Below are 19800 nucleotides of genomic sequence, written 5' to 3' on the forward strand. Positions count from 1 at the left end.
AGTTTGAAGCTTTCATGGCTCTTCTTGTCTCTTGAATTTTTATGGGAAAAGGCATGTCAGTGGCGCAGAAGGATAAAGTAGCAAGTACTATTTTGCACTCTTATTAAATACTCTCAGATACAAGAAGAGAAATACAGATTTTCTGTCTTCTGTATGTTTTGGAACATCTTTAGAATTGCCACGGCTTCTTTTGTAGCTGTTTGTTTTTATTTAACTTGGCAGCAAATCCAGTAAGAACTTTGTGATGATTCTCAGAAGACTGTACTTGTGTACTATTACAATACAGCAAAATCAATAAATACAAAATTCCTTTGTTCTCCTTTTCAGGTTGTATTTGTAGATGATGTTAACATGCCAGCCCGAGAGGTCTATGGTGCTCAACCTCCTGTTGAATTACTACGACAATGGTTAGATCACTGGAATTGGTATGACCTTAAAGATTGCTCAATGATTAAACTTGTAGATATTCAGATTGTTTGTGCAATGGGACCACCAGGTAAGAGACGTATATTATACATTTTTTTTCTCTGGTTTCTTGGTTTCCAAATGCTATTGCTTTAGTTTTGGCCTTTGTGACTATGGATAGGACTCAAGGAATGCTTTCCTTGCAGAAAATACGAACAGCAGTCAAATTAAAGTGGTTGAGGAGCGGCAAATTGACTACACAAGCCTAACAGGAGGAGATACTGCTTTGCAGGAAGACAAGAGTGTATCTGAACAGTAATTTTGAAAATGTTTTGAGCTAATGAAACCTTGTTTGAAACTTTTTTCAAAAAGCACTAGGTGGAGGTCTGCAACAGATAAACCTTACTTTTCTTGGCAAAGAAATGAAGTAATCGCATGATGTCAGGATATCATCTTGCTCATAGCCTGTGTACATGTAGGCTATATGTGTGTAGTGTGCTCCAACAGTAATGCCTCCTGTTTATTTCTATAGAAAATAAAACAGATACAAAGAGCACAATAACACTGATATAGGAAATTCTCAGGTACAAAGCACTGCTGTTCAGCGCAGTCACCACCATTATCTGTGCATTTTTGCCAGCAATGAGCAAGAACCCATATGCTATATTCATAAAAAAAAAAAAAAAATCTGCATCAGCAGAGGGGACAGGCTGTCACCACTGCTGAAACGTACAACCCACCACTTCAGTGTGCTCACATCCACTGTTTGGTTACCATAAATGTTCTGTAAGCATCAATGAATGTCAGTGGATGCATTTTTTTTTTCTGCATGGAGGAGTTCAGTGACATACCATTGCTTCAATTCTGTGATTCTGTGATTGCTTCATATGCTCTTCCACATCAGATGCCATTGTCAGAGTGCCGCTCTGCTGCCATCTGTCTCATGGCAACACATATAACGGAATGTTAGTTGGCAGATTCATCCTCTACTGCCATACTACCAATATCTGCCTATGCTACTGTGGGCTAACATAATAAAATGGGAGACATTACTTCCGGAAAAGTCTCTTAGCTGCAGCTCCGCATTCTGTCAACTCCCTCCACCCTCTTCAGGGTTTTTTACATCATATCATATGGTTTGGAACATCCTCTGTCCGTTTTAGATGAGCTATACTGGTTCTGTCCCCTCCCAACTTCTTGTGTGTCGTCAGTCCCCCTCAATAGTAGGATGGTATGAGAAGCTGAGAAACTGAAATGTCCTTGACTCTGTGCAGCACTGTTCAGCAACAGCTAAAACACTGATGTTATCAACGCTGTATTTTCTCCTGAAGGCAAAACACAGCATTATACCAGACACTATGAGGAAAAAAGAGAAAATGAACTCTTAGCTGTGAAACTAGGACAGCAGTGTTCATCCGCAGTTCAAAGTGCTTTATCTAAACAATTATTCTGTGGAGCTGAACAGAGGGAAACTGTGAAAGAAAAGCCTGGCTTAATTGCGCATGTTACTTTTTCAAAATTATTTTTTAGTTTGGCCAAATTTTGGAGGCACTTTTTCTGTAAAACCTGCCTTTGTTCCTATATCGAGCTTTTTTACATGGAGATGCTTTCAAAATCAAGAAAATACATGTAAAGTTTATGATAAAGTCTTTCTTCTACAGAACTGTGGTTAAAATAAGTTCAAGTCTATCTATAACTTGACCATTTCAGTCTTTATTTTGTATACTATTTATTGCAAGAGAACACCATGAATACTTTTACTAGCTTCTTGCTTTCATTAAGTTTATGACATGGTGCAGTACTTTTTGTTGTGGCAGTGCTAGCTGAATGAATGATGAAGATTGAAAAAATATTGCTAGGCTTTTACTGTTTTACTCTTATCTTTTTCTGTTATTTACAATAGTACTGCTTTCTAATACATAGGTGGTGGTCGAAACCCGGTAACACCACGATTTTTGCGACACTTCAATAAAATTACCATTAATGAGTTTGATGATGAATCCATGTACACGATATTTTCTAGAATCTTAGACTGGCATCTGACTATATGGTAAGATATCTTTTGGTCCTTAGAAAAATCAAAATAATTTTATTATGTTACTGGGAAATTTGAAATATACGTCTGTAGGAACTTTATGTTGTAAAAAAAAAAAAAAAAAAAACATCTTTTATATCCTGTGCTTTTTGTGGTATTCTTTACTCCAACTGAACTGATGATCATGCTAAAATAGTGAACTTATTCTTCTGAAGTTTCCAACGAAGTTCTAGATTAGCTGAGGCTAATTAAGTTAGTTGAAATATCTCTGTAGTATAGTATTATTTGATGTATAAAACCAATTTGATTAGTAATTGTTCAAAGAACAGAACCAGAATCTATTCTTAAATTTCCCATGGTTTGAGAAGGTTTATTCTTTCTTCAGTCTTTCACTGCTGAATATTTTTAAATTGTATTATTAGATTTTTTTTATATATATTTTATTGATTCAACTTCCATTTTTCTATCCATTCTAACAGCTAAGTCTCAGAAAATTGTAATATCCTGTTTCTAGAGTAGGTTGATGCTTGACAGCTTCTGACCCTTTGAGAAGAGAGATAGAAGGAAAACAGCAAGGGCATTTGACTAACTTTTCTGTTGCCATTGTTAGTTGTAAAAATCTAGGGAGGAAAGGGTATAATTGCTTATGTCTGATGTTAGGCAACTCTAAACTTTATCTAAACAATTATTCTGTGGAGCGTGTTCCATGGTTGCTAGATTTGATTCATAGACAAGGTTGGTCTTTTAATCTAGTCAGGGAACTGATATTTTTTAAACTGCCTGTGAGGAAGTATAACCCCATTCTGTGCTGGTGGGACCTCACCTGGAGTACTATGTCCTCAGTGTAGGAGAGATGTTGGCCTGTTGGAGCATATCCACGGGAGTGCAACAGAAATGATATGAGGGATGGAACACCTTCCCTGTGAAGGCAGGCTAAGAGAGCTGGGACTGTTAGCCTGGAGAAAAGAAGGTTCTGCGGCAAGACCTAATAGCGGCATTCCAGGATCTGAATGGGGGCTATAAGAAAGAAGGGGACAGACTTTTTAAAAGAGTCTGAGACAGTACAAGGGGAAATGACTTCAAACTAAAAGAAGGGAGATTTAGACTGGATATAAGAAAGAAGGCTTTACAATGAGGGTGGTGAGGCACTGGAAGAGGTTGCCCAGAGAGGTGGTGGAATTGCCTCATCCTTGGAGACACTCTAGATCAGTCTGAACCAGGCTCTGAGCACCCTGATCTAGTGTGTGACCCTGTTCATTGCAGAGGAATTGGACTAGATGACCTTGAAGGGTCCCTTGCAGCTCAAATAACGATTTTATGATTCTGTAAGTACAGAATTTTAAAACTGGCAGGGACTCAGGAGTAAATCTAAGTGTGCGTGCATTGTATTATTTATTAATTACCACCTTTTATGCCTTATCAGTTACAGCTTTCCACCGCAATTTGTAGAACTAATTCCACAAATTATTAATGGAACCATGCATATATATAAAGAAGCTATGAAGAATCTACTTCCTACCCCAGCCAAATCACACTATTTGTTCAATCTCCGTGATTTTTCACGTGTCATTCAAGGTGTTTGCCTGTCAAGGCCTGAAACAACAGAATCTACAGAAATGATAAAACGTCTCTGGGTTCATGAGGTAAACCACATAATGCTAAGAAATTATTGTTATTATTATAATTATTGTTATTTTAAGATGCAGATTTGACTACTAATGTTTTTGTGATATCATTTCCTATTGCCTAGCAGCTGTAAATTGCTATCGCATTCATGAGACAAGGTTTTTTATATTCTGAATGGGCAGACTTGATCAAATATGTCCAGGTGGAAACTGGTGACAAATAGTGTCCCCAAGGATCACTCTGGGACTGGTGCACATCAACATCTTTATCTATGTACCCTCAGCAGGTTTGTAGATGGCAGCAACCTGAGTGGTGTGCAGTTGATATTACAGAAGGAAGGGATGTCATCCAGAGGCACTTAGACAGATGTGAGGAGGGGGTTTGTAGGAGTGCGGGATGTTGCATTTGCGTGAGGGAATTCTGAGATGCGTGTACAGTCTGGGAGAAGAACTTTGTGAGAGCAGCCCTGCCAAGAAGGACTTAGCGGTCCTGGTGGATGAAGTGCTGGCTGGATGTGAGCCAGTAGTGCTATATGTGTTCTTGTAGCCCAGAAGGCCAAAAGAAGGGTGACGAGCAGGGCAAGAGAGGTGATTATCCTCCTCTACTCTGCCCTTGTGAGGCCCCATCTGGAGTATTGTGTCCAAGTGCGGAGTCCTCACCTCAGGATAGATGTGGAGCTTCTAGAATGGGTCTGGAGAAGAGACACAAAATTGATCAGAAGGCTGGAGCATATATTCTATGAAGACAGGCTGAGGGATTTGAGCTTATTCAGCCTGGATAAGAGAAGGCTGTGGGGAGACTCACCGCAGCCTTCCTGCACTTACAGGGAGCTTATAAACAGGAAGGAAATCAACTTTTTACATGGGTAGACAGTAATGGGACAAGGGAGAATGTTTAAACAAGAAGAGGAGAGATTTAGATTAAATGTCAGGGGGAAATTTTTCACCGAGAGCGTGGTGAAGTGCTGGAACAGGTTGTGAGAGAAGTTGCGGATGCTCCACCCCTGAAGGTTTTCAAGGCCAGATTGGATGGGATCCTGGACAACCTGATGTAGTGCCTGATTTAGTGGTTGGAAACCCTGTCCTCCTGTGGCATGGGGGTTGGAACTTCAAGATCTCTTCCAACCAAAAACATTCAGTGGTTCTATGCAAATACGAATCATATCTCTGTAGACAAGTTGACTGTTGATTCACTTGCATGTGATTATGTGGCCTCTGGTTGCTGCTTTGAATGCTTACGCAGTCCTTTTGATTTCTTCCCTCCTTCCTCCCCACAAAAAAAGACCAATCAGTTGTGAAAAGAACAGCAAGTAGTCCTGGATCTCTGGAAATTTGAGTGATCTAAAGTTTGATCCCTATTTTATTACTATTGGTTTTTTTTTGTTTGTTTGTTTTTTTCTTCTGATCTTCCTTTAGAAGAAACTCCCATCTTTCTGCCTTCATCAAGTGCTTCCTATCAATCATAGTAGGATGGACGCCTTAGAGGAGCAACTTAGAAACATCCCTTCTTTGTTTTTTATATTTTACCTCTGGAATTAAAGGAAAGCAATGTTGTTTATAATTGTTGCTTTTAAAATATTTTTCATCAATGATGAAATACTTCTTTGGTGTTCAGCCCATAGACCACCCTTTCTCAAAGCAGGATAACATGAAGAAAGGAGCAATATCAAATTTTGAAGAAGCTTTTCTAGAAGCTTCTTACAGTTCTTTAAGTGCAAGTACGACACACTCCAGGAAATCCATTTCTAATCTTCACCATCTTTTTCATAAAAAAGAGTTCCTTTTATCCAGTTGTGGTCTTCCTTCTTGAAATACAAACCCCTAACTTCTCCTTTTTGTAACAGAAAGATCAGAAGGCTTCCTTCATCTGCAGCAGCCTTTTTTACATTTATACATCAATAAACACATAGTATTTATTAGAATATGCATAGCAAATGCATATGTGTATGTATTTCCACACAGATCTGTACTTTAATTTCAAGGTAATAATATTGTTCCAATTGACTCTAGATATCTATTTTTTTTTCTATGGATTGAAAATTTAAGATTATTTATATTCTGATTTTTTTTTCTGATTTGTATTTGGTTTATTTTTATTAAAATAAATATAAGTTCAACAGCAGAAACAAGTACTACAATGTAACTATTTTGATCGTACAGGTCCTTAGAGTATATTATGATCGCTTGGTGGATAATCCTGATCGGGCTTGGCTTGTTGGATTTATCCAAGAAGTTGTGAATAAGGACCTGCATGAAGACTTTCATGAACTTTTCCAGAATCTGGACTCCAATGATGACGGCAGAGTGGAGGAAGATGACTTACGTACCTTAATGTTTTGTGATTTTCATGACCCTAAAAGAGACGACACTAAATATAGAGAGATCAGTGATGCAGATCAGCTGAGATTAGTTGTAGAGAGTCACCTTGAAGAGTTTAATAACTTAAGCAAAAAGCCAATGCAGCTAGTCTTGTTCCAGTTTGCTATAGAACATATTTGTAGAATTTCCCGTATTCTGAAACAGCCTCGTAGCCATGCCCTCCTTGTTGGTGTTGGAGGTAGTGGCCGGCAGTCTCTTACTCGATTAGCAGCCCACATGGCTGAGTACAACCTTTTCCAGGTTGAAATAACTAAAAGTTATGGTACCAACGAATGGCACAAAGACTTAAAAGATATACTAAGAAAATCTACGGAAGCAGAAGTGCAGGGAGTTTTTTTGTTCACTGATACGCAGATAAAAAAAGAGTCATTCTTAGAAGACATTAACAACTTACTGAATGCAGGTGAAGTGCCAAACCTTTTTGCAGTAGATGAGAAACAAGAAATTTGTGAACAAATGCGTCAAATAGATCGCCAGAGGGACAGGACAAAGCAAACTGATGGTAGTCCTATAGCTCTTTTTAACATGTTTGTTGATCGCTGCCGAGACCAACTTCATATAGTATTGGCAATGAGTCCAATTGGAGATGCTTTCCGTAATCGCCTTCGTAAATTTCCTGCTCTTGTCAACTGCTGCACACTAGACTGGTTTCAGGTAAAAAGAAAAATTTTATTTGGCTTGTTTTTCTAATGGAAATGTAGTAGAAACATGAGTTCAGCCATTTTTGTATCAAGTAATTCTGATTGAGATAGCAGCGAAAAATACCTTGGATTTTTTTAGTGTCATGCTTTAAATTGTTTATACACATAGAATAAACCTGACTGTAATAAAAGCTAATGTAGGAAGAATACAAAATTATCAAGAAAATAAATGTCTGATTGCAGTGTAAGAGCATAGCTGAATGAACGTAGTAATGTAGACATTATAGATTTAAAAAGGAATTGTTTTCTATTGTTAAAAAGACTACCAGAACCTGTGCTCCAAAAAAAAGTTTGGAACTGTAACCTCTGTTAAAAACAAACAAACAAACCATCTTTCTGATGCAGACCACCACGTTTTCCCTTCTACTCTGCAATAAGACTGTATTCTGCATATGACATCCTAAAGACCCTAGGTACATGATTTAAAGAATATGCAATCCATCAAGTTTTAAAAGGTTCTGGTCTAACTTTAAAAATTCTTTTGAAGAAGAGTAACAATTTTGCACCAATATGGACACATTGAAAATGTGAGATTTTCCTTTTAGTAACAATGTTTCCTCTAGATGAGACATGACAGGAGGCTTGAACTAAATCTCTAGGTATTGGAGTTCTTTCTAGTTATGTTATTATCCTCGTCTATAATGATAATGCAGGTTGATTCTTCATGTCTTGGTATCTTCATCTATGAAATGGGATAAAGATTTTTGTTTTTGTTTTCTAAAATGTTTTTTATCTATAAGTGTGAAGTGCTGAGTAAGAGAAGTGTTGATTCATTTGTCGTAGACGTGGCCTGAGGATGCATTGGAAGCAGTTGCCTCTCGCTTCTTGGAAGATGTTGAAATGTCAGAAGAAACTCGAAGCGGCTGTATTGATATGTGTAAAAGCTTTCATACATCTACCATTGTTTTATCTGATTTATACCATGAGGAGCTTCAGAGACACAACTATGTTACACCTACTTCATACTTGGAATTGATCTCCACTTTTAAAACCCTGCTTGAAAAGAAGCGCACGTAAGGATCAATGAAGAGTCCTTTACTAATAGAGCACAAGTTCACAAAAAGTATAATTTTTTTATCTTCTATAGGTAATCTGAACGAAACAATGAATTGTTTCTAGTAAATTAAAACATAATTGAAATTACAATAATTAGTACATCCTGTTTCCTCTGAGAGTCATTGGAGGCCACAAGAAAGATACCTGGGAAACCAGCTTCTGAGTTGCTAGGTGCCATGGTCTTGCTAGTGAGCTACAGTTGTGCTGAACTTCTTCAGAAAGGGTCTCTGCACATCTGTGCAGCTGTACTGTATGTTTGTGGCTGGTGAAAGGAAGTTCTTCTGCTTTCCTTTTGTTCCCACTGAGTGGACACTGCCATACCAGTTAAGTCAAGTTCTTAAGTTTAGCTAAAAAATGCTGTGTCATATTCTGCTACTAAAAGGATTTTCTCGATTATACTAATTTCATTCCAGCCTCACCTCTTCCCTCTTCTCTTCTTCTCTCTTAACTACTCTATCATGATTTTTGCAGTTCTTGGCACTCTGTTGGCAGTAGCTTAATAACTGCTCGCTTATCTTGAAATGATAGTAGATTTATCTATAAACTAATCTCTGTGTATGGATAGTGGAACAGTTAAAAACTGTGGCTCGAGCAATTCCTGGTACGTTCATTATTTGTTGAGCAAATAAAACAAGCATGATAGAGTATTTGATTACTTGATGTATTCAGAAGTTTGGGGAATGAGCCCTAGTGAATGCAGTAGTCGATACTGATAAAATGTTTTTGTAATAAAGTGCTATTAATTTTCAGCAAGGTGATGGAAATGAAAAGAAGATACGAAGTTGGCTTGGAGAAACTGAACTCTGCTACATCTCAAGTCTCCTCGATGCAGTCTGAGCTGGAAGCTCTGCAGCCTCAGCTACGGGAAGCCAGCCAGCAAGTCGATGAGATGATGGTGGTTATTCAAAAAGAGTCCTCAGAGGTAGCCAAAACGGAAAAAATTGTGAAAGCTGATGAAGCTGTGGCAAATGAGCAAGCTATGGCTGCCAAAGCCATCAAAGATGAATGTGATGCTGACTTAGCTCAAGCAATGCCTTATTTAGAAGCTGCTCTGGCTGCTCTTGACACTCTCACTGCACAGGTACATGTAACTGTGTATGTTTATGCACTAGAGAGGTATTGTGAGGAACGTAAGCACTGAATATCTACTTTGCAGAGTTTACATTATACTAACAATTTTTTTTTTTTATTTTGTATGCTTTTGGGGATCTTTTGCTTTTAAAAAAAATATTGCTGTATTTTGTAGCAAAAATACGATAAGACTGTTTTTGTGGATTGCACGATCAAATATTATACTAGATGTTTCAAAATTCATAGCTATAAGCGTATTTTGCCTTAGCTAGCCAAGTTAGAAAAAATGCACATACTTTTAACTTTATTATTCAGAACTTTTCAACCTGTCAAGTAATATTTTTAGATTTAGTCTTTTGGAGTCTAGGAATTGAGATTCTGCGTCTCCTCGTGCTAAGGGAGTATGACATTGGAATTGGAAGTGGTTAACTTGTAGTTTTATGGCTATCCAGTTTTGCCTCGCCCGTGGTGGGATGAGAGGAAGTTTCCCAGACTGCAAAAGTGAGGGTGGACTGTGTGCTGCTTCTGTTGTGAGGAACGGGATTTTCAAATACTTCAAGGAAATCCTACATGAAAGCAAATGTTTTGTTATCTATAGCTACTGTTGTTATCAACAGTTTTAGGTTAGGTCATTGTCAGACCTAATTGGCGTGGTTTGTGGAAATAGTAGATGACTTCTTAGACACTTCAAGGCAGTTGTGTATTTGTGAATAACGAAACGGGAACGTGCTTTGAAGGCCAATTAAGTAATTCTTCAGTTTCTTTGAATGCCTAGTGTATCAAAAAAAGTTTATTATAAGAGGAGTGGAAAAAAGAAGTAGGAGCTTCCAGGGGGAGGATGAGGGAGTAAGAGGTTTTTCCTCAAAATATAATTAAGTAGCATCACAAAAACAAAATCCATGTAGGGGAGCTTATAGCACTTACTCTGGACTATGTGATTCACCCTTAATTCATCCGCTGACAATAAACGCTGCCCAATAACCCATGTACGTAAATGCACAAGTACGTATCTTTTTTAGAGAAACGTATCTGTATGTAATTGAGTACTATGAAATTAGTATAATTTTTTTTTTTCTATCGTGCATTCATTAATGAAAATACTGCATTTCTGGAGCTGAAATCTGCCACTTTGGTAAACTGTTTTGATAGAGCGTGCTTGTCATCATACCAATTACGAAGAGCATTATCATTTTGACTATACTATCACATACTGATATCTTCCTCTTTCCAGAAAATAGCAATTTTCTTGCTTTTCTTACACTTCACGTTGTTTTTAGTTGCAACTTAGTTTGCATTTAGTCTTTAAAATAGTATTTTACTCAAAACCCTCATCAATATTAAGTTTATTTGTATTTTGTCCTTAATTTTATTTTATGGAATGGCTAACTTTGGTCTTTTGTTCTCTTAGACTTCCTTCCCCGAAGTTCCTATCAACCTGTGTTCTGACTGTCTCAGTGAAATTCCCTGGCTTTATTTATCTGTTCTTTCTCTCGTTTGAACACTTGCATGGTTACAGTTGTTTTTCTTAAAACAAAGCCTAAAGCTCCATTAACTGTTGTTATTTTCTTTCTATTTTCATCCAGTCTTACCATTTCTCTGTTTTTGTTGCATGAGTAAAGATTTCCAGATCGTATAAGATACATCTTTCTATCCAAATTGCCAAGGTCTTAGAACTCAAAAACAAAACTAAGTAAAACCTTGGGTGAACTGTCAAAATCTAGCACCATTTGGCAAGATAATTATGAGTCTAGAACTCCATTAATGTTTTAAGTATGTTATTCTCTGAGAAAGGCTGTTAGGAAGGATACTTGAATTTTCATGCAGAGTTATCCTTTGAGAAGAATGATCTTACGTAAATCTTTAGTTCACTAACCTTCTGTTTAATTGGTTGTGTTTGCATGTGTAGAATTATTTTGTTCTTTTATGTTATGCTTACACATTTGCATTTTAAGCATTGCTTATTCATATTAGAAATTGGAATTCTTTCTTTGCGTGATGCAGTATTTTTCTTAGTTGCTTCTTTCCTCCTTTAGTTCATTCTGGGGGTTTAATGACTAACCAGAGTACTAATTGATTTAATTCTGTACTTGGAGAGTATTATGGTTGGAGACAGTTTTACCTTGTGTTATCCCAAATCTATTAAGCGTCTGAACTGAAGTGGCAGTGCCCACTGCTGATTTAGGAGCAGAAATTACGTCTAAAAATGAGTTACATATGAGACTTTTTTTTACTCTTCCAAATTGACTGTTAATAGCTTTAGGTCTTTTTGTTTAGAAGGCAATATTAATTTAAACTCCATAGCGCTTCAAAGAGAGAAAGAGAGCAGGTGGTGAAAAATATATATATATATATATATTTCGGAATGAAAGTGAGCTATATATATATGTGTGAACTACACAAGCTTTTGGAATTGTAATGTGTTTCAAATTATTGAGTCTGAAAATAGTAGATGTATGTGGAAAAATATTATCTTGATAGAAAAAGGCTTATTATTTCTACTGTAACAGAAATTAATTCAAATTGAATGTTCAGAGTTCTAAAAGTTGGATGTTTTTCTTTGTTTTGTTTTATTCACTTGTATGTTTATAAGGATATTACAGTGGTTAAGTCCATGAAGAGTCCTCCTGCTGGTGTCAAGCTTGTAATGGAAGCCATATGCATCCTTAAAGGTATCAAGGCAGATAGGATTCCTGATCCAACAGGTTCCGGAAGAAAAATTGAGGATTTCTGGGGTCCAGCTAAGAGACTTCTGGGTGACATAAGATTTCTTCAGTCTCTTCATGAATATGACAAGGATAACATTCCCCCGGCTTACATGGCTGTCATAAGAAAACAGTATCTTACAAATCCTGAATTTGTACCAGACAAGATTCGAAATGCTTCCACGGCAGCAGAGGGTTTATGCAAATGGGTCATAGCCATGGATGTTTATGATAAGTAAGTATGCGTAAAAATAGTAGTTAAAATAAACTTTGTTGAAGAAATGAGTTTATTTTTACACTAAATGAAATTTGGTATTACTTCTTACTGATGCAAGATTTGTGCAAATAAGCAGTCATAAACATTCATTCATAGAAGATATCCGATATTAAGGTGTATATCCTGATTTTTAGTTCTAGATTTTTCTGAGAAGGCACGGGAGCAATGTTTATTTAGTTAGCAAATAAAGTTAACCTTTTTAGCGTGTTGCATACTGAACAGAGGTATTACTGAAATGTCTTTGGAAGTTTCTGACCCATATCAAGCCCCGAGGATACCTTATGTCAGACGTTGTTTTTGGTGCGCTGAAAAAATATACGTAGTGTTGATGATGTTCCCTACTTGGAAATATTTGGAATCCACATTTAACAGTAAATCACCACTGGGTGACTAAGGTCAATTTGAAATTTGAGTCATGGTAAGCAGCGTTGAATGTTAGTCGTTGACTAAAATATTAGGAAATGCATACTTGGTAGTTCTTCATTTGAGAACAACTTCAAATGTTACGGTGACCTATTTTTTGAGAGAAAATTAACTACAAATGTGGACTTTGAAGGGGATATGCAACTTAGAAGTAAGAGAGAGGATTAATTAATTACAATGTTAATGCTTGTGGAATAGTTTCATTTGAGATCGGGACGTTCTGGCACCTTGTCTTGCTACATTTTTGGAAAGATAAACAGTATGTTTTCAATTTTGTGTTGCTTCCGATGTTCTCCTTGTAGAAGTATTGGTCAAAAATACTGGAATCTTCAAAACTGGAAAATACATCCTTGGATATGAAAAGCTATTAATTTCCTTGTGGGTTAGCTCTTTGCATCTGTACAGTGTATCTGTAACTTAATACAATTATTTATGTGTTTCCAATGGCAGAAATCCATCTGTAATGGATTCTAAGTTGTGATTAAATGAGACACAGCTCGGAAGGATAACCATTTTCATTTCAAGGTATTAGTCATTACAGAAAGTTTTGTGGAAACTGCCGAAGTCAGTCAGTAGCAGCACAGAAATAAATAATGAAGTAAATGAAGCAAACACTGATTGTCTTCTCATAGCATCAAATAATGAAAAACAGAACATTGCATAACTGCCAAGTTGCTGACATTTCCCTTTGTCTTTCCTGTATTAACTTTTTTTGATAGTAATTCTGGAATGAGGGTGTATTTTTCAGGCATTCAATATATTCTTTGGCTTTGTTTAGAGTGATAAAAAATGTTGCGCCCAAAAAGCTGAAGTTGAATGAAGCTGAAGGAGAATTGAAGATTGCTATGGATGGTCTAAGAAAGAAACAAGCTGACCTGAAAGAAGTCCAGGATAAATTGGCTGTACTCCAGCAGACACTGGAATCCAAGAAACAGGAGAAGACTGACTTAGAAAATCAGGTACGTGATGCAAAATATGAACTGTTGTTCCACTGATTTTTCATCAGAGTTACTTGAGATTTACTTCATTATCAGATGGTGATTTTCCTTTGAACTGCCTCTGTGCTGTCTTCTAGATTGACATCTTTTTATTTTGGTGATACGATCTTGAAGATTTGAATGGACAAAGCATAGGGAACGAATGCTTTAGAGTAAGGAAAAATGCAGATGTCATGAATTTACAGACATCGCTCTCCTGCATCCTCACTCTTATCTGCTTTCTTGAGAGGTGGTTAATTTTCAGTGGTTTCAATGGGTTTGATTAAGCGTTAACTTGCAGGCCAGTACATTTGAGGTTTTATTTACACCTTTTGTGCCAAAACAATTTTGAGCGTGTTCACAGTAAACTCTGTTCCTGACTGCAAAGCTACTGTGTGTGCAGAGAGACAGGCAACGCTTAGACGACGGTTTTTTATTTTATGTTTTTAAGATTTGTAATACAACGTCATAAGGTTTTGTTACAAGAATACATTCAGAATTTGAAATGGAGCCATTTTATCTTCTCCTTTGCCTGAAATGTGTCCAAACTAGATAGAAAGAACTCAGAGCTGGGTTAAATACCTGTTAAATCAAATCGGAAAATTTGGAAAAAACTTGGAAAGTTGATTTAGATAGAAACCTGCAACAATAGAAATGCAGCTTATGTATTCGTACGTGTTTTTCTCATAGGAAATAACGTACCTACTTCAGTGAGACAATGATCTCTTTGAGGTGTTTTTGATTCTCTTGCAACAGGTAGATCATTTCATTGACTTTAATACTTTCCATATTGCACGCGGAGCTATCGTGAACTGCGGTGAATTGAGGGTTTCATATTTGTTGTCTTTCCTAATTTAATGGGTTTCACTGTGCCGGTAGCGAGAGTGCTTTGGCTTTTGAAACATTTCACTTGTAAGTCGATGCTTTCTTTATGTTTCAGGAAATTGTGGAAGAAGGCACCTGCAAAGAGAAATTAATTGTGAATACTTTCTTATATTTGTCAAGCGATCGTGTAATATAATCAGTTTTGTTTCTTTTTCCCTTAAGGTTGATTTATGCTGCAAAAAAATGCAGCGAGCAGAGCAGTTGATTGGAGGCCTCGGTGGTGAGAAAACTCGGTGGAATGAGACCGCTTTGGAGCTGGCAAAGCAATACATCAATTTGACTGGGGATATACTTATTTCGTCAGGAATTGTAGCTTACCTAGGAGCATTTACGTCCAGCTACAGAAAAGTAATGCGCCCTGTAACTTCATCCGTGTGTTTTGTAATAATCTAAATTTAATGCACTTCTTCCTTCCCTCATTTTTTAATCAAAGTCATGATTTTCTCCATTTTTCTCAAGAAAATGCTGTACCGCTCTTTCATAATATTGTATTCTTCATAATGTAAATCTTTGATATTACTGTTTTAAATCTTTTATAGAGAGAGTTTATTTTATAAGTATTTATAGTGTACATAAATAGGAGGTTTTACTCATCCCATTTACATAATTTTGAGAGAGTTCTGTTTTATTCTTATAAGTGTGTTTCAAGTAACTCACTTTGTGTCTGGGAAAGTAGGAATATTGTTGGAGAAATATGGTGAAGGGTTCTGAAACGTATTCCTGGCAAGTGTAAATTCTGCCATAGATGATATTCGTAAAAGACACGTGGAGGCATCTCTAACCAAATATAAATATATTTCACGTATAGAAATATATACATGCATATATACAAATATATGCAAAGGCATTTTTAGTGACATTTTTAGATATTCTGTACAGAAGCGTGAGTTTCTCTCCGTTTGGAGATATACTGCTCTTGTCTGTAGCGTGTAGTACAGGAAATGCATTGAAAATTATGTTTTTAATAGCTGTGGAAATATTGTAAATAGGCAGAACTTTAGTTAATATTTGCTTCTTTTCTCACCTAGATGCAAACCAAAGAGTGGACATTACTGTGTAAAGTGAAAAACATTCCTTGCTCTGATGATTTTTCCTTAATGACTACCTTGGGAGAGCCAGTGAAAATCAGAGCTTGGAATATTGCTGGGTTACCCTCTGACACGTTTTCTGTTGATAACGGCATCATTATCTCGTAAGTAAAACAAGTAAATCTTAAAAAGCATAATTGGTTTTAAATACTTCCTTACAACATGCTTTTCTGTTAACTGCCTGTGTAGATGGTTTTCTACTGCATAGGTTTAAACTGTATAGCTGGTTTAACAACCAGAGTTATAAAATAAATAAATGACTGTAATGTTTCAATTGAAGAAATACTAATAATACCCTTTAACTTCATAATGCAAAGTTTTTAAATTCCCTCTCCTCTTGTTAAACTCCTCTGGATTGCTATAATGATACCAAAAGCAATGATATTTCACAAACGTACTGCGTATGGGATTATTCTTCAGTTTAAGATATTCTAAAGCGCTTCACCCGTGCTTTGGATGTCTCCATATATGCATAAAGACAGGATAAAAAAAAAAAAACCCAAATGATATTCACCTTCAAATTAATATATATTTCAGGTATTTATGACAGCGCTTTTTTCTTGATCGATTCTTTATAGAGAATAGATTAAACAGAAGCTATTTGCAGAAGAAATACAAAGTGATAAACATTCTGTTCTAAAGCTTGACTTTATCCTATTTTGAATTAATGAACAATGCAAGAATCAGTAGATACAAAAGTAATCACCCTTCAAAAACTAAAGCTCTGTTACGTTAAAAGAAATGTGCTGTCTGTTACTACCAAGGGAGGTTCTACAGGGCTAACGGAGATTATTTTGTAAATCTTTCTTTGAGGACAACTTACTCTTTCCCTTTATGGAAATGCTATGGAGATGCTATAGATCTCATCTGCTTGTCTACAGACAGTATTTTGCCAAATGGCACAACATCCAGGCGCGTTATGATTCAACAAAGGACCTCCCACTTCTGTCCAATATGTAGCTACTGATTTCCAGCTTCTTCTCGGTTTTCTTCTTAGGGCAACTGAAGCTGAATTCACCTTGTTTTGACTGGTGTTCTCTTTTTGATTGTTAGCCCATATACTTTGTTTCACATTTGTTGCTCTGTATTTTCCATACAAAGAATAAAAGCTGCTTAGAACCAGGTTAGTAGTGGCTGGCAAGCCTGTTAGTGGATACCTTTGTAACACGTAAGTCACGTCAGTTCTGCAATATTGTATTGTGTGAACTTGCTGATACAAATCTTTTCATTTTTGTTACCATTTACATGAAAATTCTTGTCACTGTTTGAGGAGGCTGACCTTGTGCAATGCTGGTGGTCAGATGCTTCTTTTAGTGCAGAGCGAATGTTTTCATACTTCGCTAAAATTGTATATTAAGCTAACGTTTTGAAACATAGGCGTGTGGGTAATAATTCAGCTTTGGTAATTAGGCAGGTGCTGTGAGTACAAAACTAAACAGATATCAAAGAATAATTCACTAGCTAAAAACCTCAATGTATTTTTCACACTTAAAAATCAGAATTGATCATACGTCTGGAAGCAAAACTTTACCAGAGTTTGCAGAGGCATGCTGGGATTATAGATGTAGCATGTAACTTTGTAAGCAATTACCGGATTAATAATTCCATCACCTAAGCTCAAAAGTTGACGATGTTAATGAATCCACCGCTTCCACAGTACATCCCCTCCCATCACTTTTATAAAGCTTTGATCAAAATTCCCTTTGAACTGATGAGAAGATGATTAGCATTTTAAAACTAAATAACGATGGCTCGTAATTTTGAAAAATCAGATAAGTTTAGCTCAGGTTGAAAATACATGTTATGCTTGTCGTTATATGTGTGTGCCTACATTTTTTTAGGACCTCAAGAACAATATAAAAATGCAACTTGAGGTTTTTATAACGATAAACACTTTTTTTTTTTTTTTTTAAAGGTAGAATTTGAGAGCTATTCAGAGAGATTTTTGAAAATATACACGGTGATTGCTTATGCATTTTCATCCATTAAAAATGGTTTTAACAGCGATGAAGGCCTTCTGTGTTTGACTGTTCTGAGAGTCAGCATACCTATGTGTGGTAAAGAATACTGCAAAAAAACCCCATGAAGTAGTAATTAGCTCTGGCAAAAATAACATCAAGACGTTCTGGGTGTCCATTGTGCTTTAGGTTTAAAAGATGATACCTTGGAGTATAAGACACCTCTTGCATTCAAAATTCTATTTGTTCACTTGGAAATGCTTACTTAAGTCTACAACATTAAAGCTGTTCAAAATTTCAAAAGTTACAGCGATCTTTTTATTTTGAAAGAATTATAAAATTAAATGAGATTAATCTTTCTAGGATTTAAGAATTATTATCCTATGTACTTTCTTTGAAAGTGGGAAGTTATTTTTTGTGAGCAAATAACTTGAAGTTTCGCGTTTCCTCTTAATCCGCTCAAGGTTATAGCTGAGCATGTACCTAGTAGGATTTTGTACTTGCAAGCTTTTGTTTTAATGAAAAAAGAAAATATATTGCCTTAAAAATGATTTTGAGGTAACAGTAAAGAGCTTATATTTCAGCCCTGAAATTTGTATTTTTCCCTTCAGAAATGCGAGAAGATGGCCTCTTATGATAGATCCTCAGGGTCAAGCAAATAAATGGATAAAGAATATGGAAAAAGTCAATAGTTTGCATGTAATCAAGCTCAGCGACCCTCAATTTGTTACGACACTGGAAAATTGCATTCAGTTTGGCAGTCCTGGTAAGTTATTGAATAATGAAAGTGTAAATTACAGGAAAACCTGGAGAGGGCATAATTAACTAAAAAACAGAACTCTGGTGTCAAATTATAACTATCATCATTGATGACCTCGGTGCAGGCTATAAGCTAATTCTTAGGAGAAAATGATTGTAATCCTCAGTTTAATTGGTATCTTTTAATTGCTCTGCAAGAACTATCACATCTTTGTTTTCATGTTACGATCGTTTGACTTCTAAAAAGTAACGTTGTTTCTATTTATGGCTTTTTAAGAGTATGAATTACCAGAGTGCTAGGCTGTGATCATTTAATGATGTCTGGATTGTGTAATTTTACTGCAGCTGCCATACTGTTGTACCCTCAAACATAAATGAGTTAGTTAATAGAATACGTAATAATAATTGCAGCTAATTTTAATTGGATAACTGGAGCTCAAGTAAAGAAATAGATCGTTTATTCTCCCTTATTTCTCTTTTGATTTTGATATTCTTGAAGTCTTACATTGAAAGCCAAGAAGGCACAGATACTTGAAGTGATTTCTTTGGTGGCACGTGGTATTTGTTGTTAGGTCCCTTTTTAAAAATGGTAATTTTAAACTGCTGTTTAAATTTTAAATGTTTTGATTTACTGCTAATCCATCAGCAGCGGTAATAGGAGTTTCAGTTGCTTGTTTGAAAATAGATACAGTATTAAGAAAAAAAGAAGAAATCAAAAATTCAGTTCTTTAATTTGGTTTTCAATTGGCCGAATGCTCTAAGAAATGTTAATTAGATATGTAAATTTTGCCCAATTGATATTTTTACTTTTTGTGCATTGCTTACAAATTGCATAAGACAGTCATTAAGTAGTATAAATGCCGAGACGGCCCTACTAACGCTTACGTTATATTGAAGTGCTTCTAGAGAATATTGGAGAAGAACTGGATCCTATTCTAGAGCCACTATTGCTCAAACAGACGTTTAAGCAGTCGGGAAGTATATGCATTTGCCTCGGAGACTCCACTATTGAGTATGCTCCTGAATTCCGCTTTTACATTACAACTAAGCTGAGAAATCCACATTATCTTCCTGAAATATCTGTCAAGGTTAGAATTTTGAAAGTATAACTCTGTTTTAACTTTAGAATGATTCTTTGGCTAAGGCGGGTTTTCTGGCATTTGTTGATTCTTCCTAGCTTACCAATTTTTTTTTTTTCTTTTCGGCACTGCTAGAAGACTAGTGTTGTATCTTGTATCTAATACGTTACCTTGCAGTACCAACGTATTTTCATGCTCTAAGAAAATGTTGATTTATTTTAACACCTTTTCCAGTCTATATCTCTTGATGCTCTTCAGTAACCCTTTTTACAAAAGCATATTCAGGGATTTAATGTAAAATTCGCATGACATGCGAACTCTACTTAGACTTTCATATTCAAGATTCTTTTTTGTAGCATAGGTAATTTCTGACATTGTGC

General features: G+C 36.1%; 1 protein-coding gene across 3 annotated transcripts in view; it reads left to right on the forward strand.

Annotated features, from left to right (window-relative positions):
• Nucleotides 1-19800, forward strand: part of DNAH7 (dynein axonemal heavy chain 7) — a 99015-nt gene that overhangs the window by 54002 nt on the left and 25213 nt on the right. For all 3 annotated transcript variants that reach the window (XM_031601139.2, XM_090144281.1, XM_090144282.1), the window contains exons 37-48: nt 328-496; nt 2329-2455; nt 3864-4083; nt 6226-7098; nt 7929-8158; nt 8952-9282; nt 11863-12209; nt 13453-13633; nt 14699-14884; nt 15565-15728; nt 18194-18348; nt 19239-19429. In XM_031601139.2, coding sequence (XP_031456999.2) covers nt 328-496; nt 2329-2455; nt 3864-4083; nt 6226-7098; nt 7929-8158; nt 8952-9282; nt 11863-12209; nt 13453-13633; nt 14699-14884; nt 15565-15728; nt 18194-18348; nt 19239-19429 — 3174 coding nt within the window. The remainder of the gene's footprint in view (nt 1-327; nt 497-2328; nt 2456-3863; nt 4084-6225; nt 7099-7928; nt 8159-8951; nt 9283-11862; nt 12210-13452; nt 13634-14698; nt 14885-15564; nt 15729-18193; nt 18349-19238; nt 19430-19800) is intronic.

This window comes from Phasianus colchicus, chromosome 7, assembly GCF_987193195.1.
Source record: "Phasianus colchicus chromosome 7, bPhaCol1.hap1.1, whole genome shotgun sequence".
Taxonomy (NCBI): Eukaryota; Metazoa; Chordata; class Aves; order Galliformes; family Phasianidae; genus Phasianus; species Phasianus colchicus.